The sequence below is a fragment of the Pecten maximus genome, chromosome 8 (genome assembly GCF_902652985.1).
Source record: "Pecten maximus chromosome 8, xPecMax1.1, whole genome shotgun sequence".
In the NCBI taxonomy this organism is placed as follows: domain Eukaryota; kingdom Metazoa; phylum Mollusca; class Bivalvia; order Pectinida; family Pectinidae; genus Pecten; species Pecten maximus.
Window position 1 is genome coordinate 32,087,565 of NC_047022.1, and position 10,691 is coordinate 32,098,255.

General features: G+C 35.1%; 1 protein-coding gene across 3 annotated transcripts in view; it reads right to left on the minus strand.

Annotated features, from left to right (window-relative positions):
• Nucleotides 1-10,615, minus strand: part of LOC117333214 (cell wall protein DAN4-like) — a 40,802-nt gene extending 30,187 nt beyond the window's left edge. For 2 of the 3 annotated variants that reach the window (XM_033892396.1, XM_033892394.1), the window contains exons 1-9: nucleotides 10,463-10,615; nucleotides 9,378-9,523; nucleotides 8,809-8,915; nucleotides 7,069-7,161; nucleotides 6,556-6,657; nucleotides 5,535-5,578; nucleotides 4,448-4,515; nucleotides 3,216-3,312; nucleotides 2,508-2,590 (exon numbers count right to left, since the gene is read on the minus strand). In XM_033892396.1, the coding sequence (XP_033748287.1) occupies nucleotides 2,508-2,590; nucleotides 3,216-3,312; nucleotides 4,448-4,515; nucleotides 5,535-5,578; nucleotides 6,556-6,657; nucleotides 7,069-7,161; nucleotides 8,809-8,915; nucleotides 9,378-9,523; nucleotides 10,463-10,520 (798 nt within the window). In that variant the 5' untranslated portion in view covers nucleotides 10,521-10,615. The remainder of the gene's footprint in view (nucleotides 1-2,507; nucleotides 2,591-3,215; nucleotides 3,313-4,447; nucleotides 4,516-5,534; nucleotides 5,579-6,555; nucleotides 6,658-7,068; nucleotides 7,162-8,808; nucleotides 8,916-9,377; nucleotides 9,524-10,462) is intronic. The other variant, XM_033892395.1, reaches the window with a different exon arrangement.
• Between the last annotated feature and the right edge of the window lie 76 nt (nucleotides 10,616-10,691).

The window sequence follows — 10,691 nt, forward strand, 5'->3', positions numbered from 1 at the left end:
CATCAGATGAGCTAGTACAGTTTGTTACAGAGATATACATTTGTACATCAGATGAGTTAGTACAGTTTGTTACAGAGATATATACATTTGTACATCAGATAAGCTAGTACAGTTTGTTACAGATATATACATTTGTACATCAGATGAGCTAGTACAGTTTGTTACAGAGATATATACATTTGTACATCAGATGAGCTAGTACAGTTTGTTACAGATATATACATTTGTACATCAGATGAGCTAGTACAGTTTGTTACAGAGATGTATACTACATCAGATGAAATAGTATACGTGTATTTCATTAATTTAGTGAAATGTTTGCTGTACCAGATCAAATAGTACATTTTAACAATGAAATATTTGTTGCCTGACATATTAGATGAAATATCTTACTTCTCTGCAAATAAGCCACTGTCCACAAATAAGCCCCTACCCACAAATAAACCCCTGTCCAAAAATAAGCCCATCATCTTTTTTGGTTTATGGTAGGGGCTTATTTCAGGATAAATATGGCAACAAATTTCATTAAACAGAAACAGAACGTTTTAGAACAAAATATAATGTTGATACTTTTCACCAGCCATTTTATCCTGTATTTCAAACTAAGGGCTAGTCCTGAATTAGGTTATTCCACAATTATCTGTGTGGGAGGTACCAATATTAGGCTATTCCACAATTATCTGTGTGGGAGGGGTGGGAGCTACTGACATTAGGGCTATTCCACAATTATCTATGTGGGAGGGGTAGGAGGTACTGACATTAGGGACTATTCCAGAACTATCTGTATGGGAGGGGTAGGAGGTACTCACATTAGGGCTATTCCAGAATTATCTATGTGGGAGGGGTAGGAGGTACTGACATTAGGGCTATTCCAGAATTATCTGTGTGGGAGGGGTAGGAGGTACTGACATTAGGGCTATTCCAGAATTATCTGTGTGGGAGGGGTAGGAGGTACTGACATTAGGGCTATTCTAGAATTAATCTGTGTGGGAGGGGTAGGAGGTACCAACACTAGGCTATTCCAGAATTATCTGTGTGGGAGGGGTGGGAGCTACTGACATTAGGACTATTCCAGAATTATCTGTGTGGGAGGGGTAGGAGGTACTGACATTAGGGCTATTCCAGAATTATCTGTGTGGGAAGGGTAGGAGGTACTGACATTAGGGCTATTCTAGAATTATCTGTGTGGGAGGGGTAGGAGGTACCAACGTTAGGGCTATTCCAGAATTATCTGTGTGGGAGGGGTGGGAGGTACTGACATTAGGGCTATTCCAGAACTATCTGTATGGGAGGGGTGGGAGGTACTGACATTAGGGCTATTCCAGAACTATCTGTATGGGAGGGGTGGGAGGTATTGAAATTAGGGCTATTCCAGAACTATCTGTATGGGAGGGGTAGGAGGTACCAACATTAGGGCTATTCCAGAATTATCTGTGTGGGAGAGGTGGGAGGTACTGACATTAGGGCTATTCCAGAATTATCTGTATGGGAGGGGTAGTAGGTACAGACATCAGGACTATTCCAGAACTATCTGTGTGGGAGGGGTAGGAGGTACTGACATTAGGGCTATGCCAGAATTATCTGTGTGGGAGGGGTGGGAGGTACTGACATTAGGGCTATTCTAGAATTATCTGTGTGGGAGAGGTGGGAGGTACTGACATTAGGGCTATTCCAGAATTATCTGTATGGGAGGGGTGGGAGGTACTGACATTAGGGCTATTCTAGAATTATCTGTGTGGGAGAGGTGGGAGGTACTGACATTAGGGCTATTCCAGAATTATCTGTGTGGGAGGGGTAGGAGGTACTGACATTAGGGCTATTCCAGAATTATCTGTGTGGGAAGGGTAGGAGGCAATGAAATGTCATGGGTGGCTTGGTAGATCCCCATTTTTCTAGTATCCCTAAAAATTATACTAAATATGTTTTGATAATATCTAGCAGGTGGTTCTCTGAAAAATTGCCTCCAACCCCTCTAACATTGATAATTTTGGAACAGCCCTAAATTTAACAATGAAAAAATATCCACCTCACTGGTGTGAAGTATCAATGGGGAGAGTATGACTGGTTAAAGCACACAATCATTTGGCACCAACTGTGACAGAGCCGTTCTACCAACTGTGACAGAGCCGTTCTACCAACTGTGACAGAGCCGTTCTACCAACTGTGACAGAGCCGTTCTACCAACTGTGACAGAGCCGTACGCGTTCTACCAACTGTGACAGAGCCGTTCTACCAACTGTGACAGAGCCGTTCTACCAACTGTGACAGAGCCGTTCTACCAACTGTGACAGAGCCGTACGCGTTCTACCAACTGTGACAGAGCCGTTCTACCAACTGTGACAGAGCCGTTCTACCAACTGTGACAGAGTCGTTCTACCAACTGTGACAGAGCCGTACGCGTTCTACCAACTGTGACAGAGCCGTTCTACCAACTGTGACAGAGCCGTACGCGTTCTACCAACTGTGACAGAGCCATTCTGTATTAGGTAAAACCTAATGTTACTTACATTGAATGAAGGTGATGTGGATTCCATATAGCGTGGGTATATCCTCAATTGTGGTTCATTTAATGAGAACATAACACCAGTCCCTGAAGGAAGAACAATGTACAGAGTATATATCACGCTTAGTTATTTATTACATATCTGACTTTGTTATAAATGTCTAAGTATTGCTATCTTGGATGAAAGTTTCTGTAATAAGACATGGTCTAGCTCCTGCTAATTACAAACATACCTGTTTTACTGAAATCCTATAACAGTGAATAACATTGACCTTTCTCCTTTGACCAATAGCACTAATATTTAAATTTGTGCCAAGCATTCCAAAACATACCTGTAGAGTTATCAGATATTTACCTGTAGAGTTATCAGATATTTACCTGTAGAGTTATCAGATATTTACTTGTAGAGTTATCAGATATTTACCTGTAGAGTTATCAGATATTTACCTGTAGTGTTATCAGATATTTACCTGTAGAGTTATCAGATATTTACCTGTAGTGTTATCAGATATTTACCTGTAGAGTTATCAGATATTTACCTGTAGAGTTATCAGATATTTACCTGTAGTGTTATCAGATATTTACCTGTAGTGTTATCAGATATTTACCAGTAGAGTTATCAGATATTTACCTGTAGAGTTATCAGATATTTACCTGTAGAGTTCAAATATTTACCTGTAGTTATCAGATATGTAAATTATCAGATATTTACCTGTTGAAGAAGCTGTTTGGTATTGCGTGCCTGTCTGTGACTGACCAGAACAGCGGACCATTACAGGTGTGCCATCAGTGACAAATGAGTAAGTCACCTGAAAAGGAGATTCAAATCTACATATGTTCATCTCACACCATTCACAAGTGGATTCATCAGAAATATATCAACTATATATGGATATTATATATATTACATCACTGTCAGATACACATCCCATATATTTGTTTAATTGCAATTTGTATTGGTATTGTGTCAAAATAGGGATTCATTTAAAAATCTGGGTTTTTTTTCATTTATTTTTTTATACCACATATCAAATATTTGATTTTTATCTTAAAAACGTGATAAGGTGGGTAAAAAAAGGATGTGTACGGCCTGAGAAATAATTCATTTATTTATTTTTTTTGTCTTTATTAATTAGTACTCAAGTTGTGATGTTTTTGTGTGAACTGACATACATGGATATACCTATGCTGTTATCTATCGTATCCTTTTTACCTTTAGTTTACTTACACTTTATTTTTACACTTGAACCACATAGACCACCTATCCAAGATGATATAAAGCAAATCCATAAGTTTACTGAACAAAAACATTATGCAGAAGTTGTCTAATCAAATATGACCCTTTCACCTTAGGGACTGACAATCAGAATGTGATCAGACGTAGAACTCGATGTTTTGATAACCATCTGTTTATAGATATTTCATTGATTCAGAACAGGATGGACATATATGACACCCCATATAAAGTGAGGGTATCAAAACCAGACCACACAAATAAAACAAGAGTCGAGTTAATTATAAAGGGACTGGTTGCAGAAGTCCCCTAAACTAACCATGCAACAGAAAATGAAGCTTAAGAAATAAATTATTATGTTCCTCTAGTCATAATAATTCAAAACACCTTTCATTGAAACTGAACATCTAAAATTCTGCTTGTTTGATATTCAAACATCTAAATTTCTACCAATCAGAAACCTCCACTGGGTGGCCATTTTGTGGACAATGTCCAGTTTTTTTTATATTTCATCTTAGAGTGTGTCTTTAACTTATAAATCTATTCCATCAATTTCGTTTTGATGTCCCAAATGGAACAAAAGTTAACTAGGTAGACAACACAACTGCTATATCAAGTTGGTGGTTTTATATCAATGGTTTCAATAACCAGTGTAAAATGAAGTTTTATTCTATTTTTTTTAAATGTTTATATAGCCATGGAGTACTTACCGTGGTCCTGTTACTATTGACAATGGATGTGACTGGTGTTAAGTTCAGTACAAGTGTTCCACTCCCTGCTAAAATTCAAATAGTTTTGGTTCATCATATACTGACTATTTTATTCTGATTATGCAATACAATTTTCCAACCCTCCCTGCAAAGAAGGAGACTCATGATTCTGTACCCTAGATATGAACTATCAATAAAACTATTGTGTTCATTACTTTTAAAAACCAATTTTCACACAGAAAGAGTACCCTAAAATAATTTGTTATTAATTTGTCAATAGAAGGTCTGAAAATGGTAATGACAACATACGGACAAAGCCACCATAAAAGAGGCAAATATTTAAAGTCATATCCATACTGACTTGGTTTCTAACTTTCTAGGACATCACATTACTGTATCATTGACCCTTTATGGTTCCGACCCTCAGCTCCTGTTGAGGAGATGGGCTAAGCTCTTGCTTGAGAAAATATTCCAATCCCCATTACAAGTTATATCACAATGTGTCAGTGATTATCATTCAGACAGTTTCTGAGTTGAAGTTTAAACTGTTTCTTACCCGCAGTGACCACCTTTGAACCTCTCTTAAAAATAAACTTAACCCCTCTTACACACTGATAATAACAACCAAGTTTCATCAAATCTTAGATTCTAAAAATCAATAATGCTTTGTACTTATAACTAGTGACCCCATATAGGGGAGGGTCCCTTCTTGATCACAAAGTCTCATCTTCATCATATATATACACTGATAACCATCTTCATCATATATATACACTGATAACCATCTTCATCATATATATACACTGATAACCATCTTCATCATATATATATACACTGATAACCATCTTCATCATATATATACTGACATCTTCATCATATATATACACTGACAACCATCTTCATCATATATATACACTGATAACCATCTTCATCATATATATATACTGATAACCATCTTCATCATATATAATCACTGACAACCATCAAGTTTCATAGAAACCTGACACGGTTACTGATGGTAAAATCAAATATGTGTTTAACTACCAACAGGAAATGTGACTAAATACAAACAAACAAATTGACTTACCTACAGTGCTACAGGTAACATTTACAGGAACCGAGGTGGCCTCGCTATCAAAACAGATGTCAATATATCAACTAAAATCAATGTCAGACTTGTCTTAACTTAGGATCTATTGCCAATGAATAATCAAGATTTTAACATGAATATTTTGCACCATGGGTATACAAGTGTTAGCATAATTTGTGAATTGATTCAAGAAAATATACAGGTAATTGATTCTAATTCTCATACATAGCTTTATATATTCACAGTATTTATTCTTCAATTCCACATAATTACCACATTTGTTAGTTATGCATCAGAAAGACAATTGAATATGATATCATTCTTATCATGATATCATTTCCTGCCTTCTTAGTACATAAAGTTTTCATACTGATCAGATGAGATAACAAGAATCCCAGTGGCCTTAACAATCACCGGAGATCTGATATGTGTGTGACACTGATAAATGATGTTTTGCTTTTACATCAACATTAAACACATCTCGGTCCTGTGACCTTGAGAGTAGGTCAAGGTCATTCAATTAAACGAACTTGGCATCCCTTTGTCCCAGCATGCCACTGGCCCAATATCATGGTCCTTGGCCTCTTGGATATTGAGAAGTTGTTGTTTAAAGATCTTCAGACATTTGACCCATGTGACCTTGAAAGTAGGTATGTCATTTATTTGAACAAACTTGGTAGGCTTTCACCCAGCATGCTACTGGTCAAATATCATGACCCTGGGCCTCTTTGTAATGAGAAGAAGTGATTTAAAGATTTTAACCACATTTGACCCTGGTGACCTTGAAAGTAAATCAAGTATGAGAACATATATATCTACCATTAGAAGAGAAAAAGAAACAAAACAACTGAAAATTAATGAAGAATCTGACAACAAGGTATTGATTACAGCACAATGTCAAGTACACTGCTGGTGTAGATTTATGGATTTCTTAACTACAGGATAGGGAGAAATACGTACTGAACTGTACAAAGCCAGCTATATAGGTACTAAATCTTAAATCATCTGTGCATTTTACCTGAATCCTACTTGAAATGTCTGTGGGACCGAGGAGTTCTGCACCACCACTCCACCATTTGTACAAATACTGACAACTGGGGCACTCATAATTGTAAATGAGCTAAAATACAAACAGAAAACAATTTCAAATGCTTTAAGTTGCAAGATCAAACTTAAGACTTTATGCATGTGCCATATCTTGACAGCATTTATTAAAGTAATACTTAGGTCAGTGAAATAAATAACTGTTCAACATTTTTTTATGACACAAGTGTAAGATTCTATTTATCATATGTATAGACTTGAACTTGTAGAAACTTGTCAGGTAAATTTTTGAGAAGTTACCTAGTGTTTTTACTATGTGGACAAGTGTGTGACTTTAATTATTTCAGATGTCACATTAAACATGTGACCCTGGCTGTTAATAGGACGTTAAACAAAAACAAACCAAAATGTGCAGTCCTGTATTAATTACAATAATGCCTTACAGGACAGAACAATAGGATGATACATTAATTCAATAAAAACTTACACAGGTGGACTGATAGATTCAGCTTTAGTAAACTGGCCACTCGTAGATGTGGCAAAACATCGCACATCTAAAGTACGTCCAACACCAAAGTTACTGAAAATGAAAAGTCGGAAAAATCATACTTAGGACATATACAAATATCTTTTAAAATTAAATGGAGCATAATGATAGAAAAAATAAAACTTCCATGGGTTCTTTTCATATCATTTAATTATCTTGTCTATCTTGAATTTCTATCCTGAAGTCAAAGCTAACTTTTAAATCAAATCATCTTTACATTAAAATTACATACCAAGTATTACGGTGTTCAGTTTTATATTATTGCATTGTTATATTGTGAAAAATGCATCATTCAGAGATTAAGATCTCCTTTCACACACAAATCAAAGATCCTATTAACTACTATAGATCCTCTTCACTCAATGATAGCCTTTATACAGGAAGTCATACATACATTCAGTCATATATATATTGCCTCTACCATAGATACTCCCTTAAAGGGACATCACGGTAAAAACGTTGTAATTTTCAATGAATGTACGCCTTTTGTTCATTTCCAGTTATGTTTCTGTGCTGTCCCAATGTTCACAGTCGATCCTCATGTCCAGCTTGACCACTTGATTTAGTTGGGAATCCTCCTCTAAATTTAGCGCGGAAATTATTTTTAAATCATCACGTAACTGTTTTGAAATCGAGGCAACACAAACACACGATAGTTTACAAGGCGAATTGGATTAGTTGGACAACGATATTATACAGTGGTTTAAATGTTAATTAACACGTTCTGTATATATTCCGTTACATATATTTATGTGTAAATAAGTGTAAACACCGTACATATAGTATAGTGACAGTAGCGATGTACTGGTACAGACTGTATAAATATTACCGAGTTTTTGTAAATATTACCGAGATTGTCATGACCTACTATCCAGCAATCAAGCAGAATACGAGCAGCGTCCGCATTACTGCTGTTTTCATGTTTGAACTGTATTGTACTGCTTCCCCAGTTTAATTCTAGGATTGTGTTTGACCCATTTTCCAATTATTCTCTTCATTGCGGAAGCTGTTATCGTTTTCAACCGCAGTCGATTCACATTGGAAGCCATTTTTGTTTTCAGGTGTTTTAGTGTGTTGTGCGCATGCGTGTTATCGTGTATGTCACAAAATTTGCATATTCAGACTATTGATCAACGAATTGTGATAACCTTTTTATAATTAATAATTGATGTTTTTTATATACATATATCATCAAATTCGAATGGTTATTGTTCATAAGGATATTTTTTTTAAAGATATACCCAATAATATGAAAAAATACAAAATAAAAATTGGTTTACCATGATGTCCCTTTAACTCATTTATTTAAAGATATCAATTTACTCCTGTTCTCTTTATTCATGGATAGAATTTCACATAGATATCCCTTATTTCACCAATATTATCACTATTTAGATACCTATATTCACACAGATATCATTTCATTTTTAGATATTCTTTTCTTCATAGATATCCTCACTATCTAAAAATATTCCACTTCACTCATTAATACACACACTCAAATTAGATTTTTTTTTATTTTGCATAAATATCCCTTTGTGTATAGATTACTCATTTCACTCATAGATTAGATATCCTCTTCAGTCATCACATGAAAATTCTTTTGTTTTGCTAAATATCCTTCTAATGAATGAAACACAAAGTATTATAATAAATATAAAAGTGTACAGTGAATCTTACGTAAATTGGACAGTCTCATTGGTGTTAGTACTGCTAAGAGTCTTTGGAGTAAAAGTAGCATTACTGTATCCAGCAACTGGGTAGCTCAGTTCACAGTTCACCTGCACCTGAACAAATATAAAGATACATATTTCAAATGTTATACATTTTCTTTTATAATAATATCATTTGAAGAAAAAAGTTCTGTAACTAAATTTCAACAGTAAATATTTAAAAACTGATGCTAATCAATTTATTGCATGCATTTTTAAACTGTACTGCAACATCTAGGATATAGCTCATCGTTTTAAGGAACAGATAATTCATGGCCCAGCCTTATCACACTGTTGTCTGTATGACTGGTACACCAAAAGTTAGGAAAAGGTAACTACTCTTAATCATAATTTTTATACAGCAACCTTGGGTAACCCTAAGTAAGTTGATCAAGTCTTGTTGTACTTAAAAAATCATTAACCTACATTAATTGTACACAAGGAATTAAAGCTATTGTCAATGAACGATGAAGTATATGCAATAAACATTATATGTCAAATATATAATCATCATGAATTACATATGTAACAACTTACAACAGGAAAAATATTTCCTACAGCAGTTGGAACTGTTGCATTTATCACACGTAAATACACTGGAACTATATGTGTTGCAGCATCATTTGGTGAGAACTGGAGCACAGGTATTGTGGAGCTGCCAGCATAGCCAATATACACTCTCCCTATTTCAAACAAAAATGCATGATTTATGAAATATTATTTGCCAATAATTGATTGGGAGAGCACACAGTCTCACCATTTTTTTCTCACCATTTGTTTTTACCCCATTTCACAAGCAGTGACTGTGGTGAAAATAATCTATAGGGTTATGATGTATATATTACCTTTAATGCAATATTTTCAGTAAAATCAGAATGGCCCTGAGTGAGAAAGGCTACCACTAGTTTGAGCCCACATTGCACACACAAGCAGAATAATTTTCACTACTCACTCATCCTTTTGTATTAATTCTTTCACACTTAGCCTACTACTCTATCCTTTTGTATCAAACTACCTAAATAACCGGAAACAGTGCAAACAGTGTATTACACAACTACACTTCACAGTGAAAATGTATATAATATATATTACTGTTGGATAAAAATGGGAAACAAATTCTGTCAGTGCATAAACTACATCAGTACGAATTATCCTGGAAAGGCTAGTCTACATGCATGCAAATCTTTAAGTTACAACTTTCACATTTGGTACAGGTACTGGATGCACGTGCAAAAACTATCCAAAACAATGAACAGAAGGGGTTATATGATGAATACACTGTTGTAAAACAATTTAATTTCAAAGGTACATGTGCAAGATCGAGGAGCTCTGTAAAATGGAAACAGAAATTTAAAGATGTTTGTATTTAGAAACAAGTTCGGACATGACGTGTTCTACCAAAGGTATACGCTATTTAATATCAAATGTTTGCAACACTAATATTGGAACAAGTTAAAATCAACAATATGATATTATAAAACGAACTCATGCATTGACATGTAATTTGTATACTAATCTTAACTTAGAATAAAAGAATAACCAAATATTGAACAAGTGTTGTAGATCACGTTTACACCTGTGAATGGCATTTCTACTGTTTGTACAGATATCGCAGAAGTTACCTTGTCCCTGGACTATGGGAAATCCACAAAAAAGTACGAATATATAAATTAACAACATCTTAATTCAAAATTTCCACCAAAGCAGTATATTCATAACATTTTACATTAGGTATACTCGTGATTCTATCAAATTTTCCGCCATTGCGATGCCATTCCATCTCCTAGTTATTTTTGAGAAAAGAAATTCTATTGGTCCGCAGTTATGCTCTTAGCCAATAGTATGCATCGT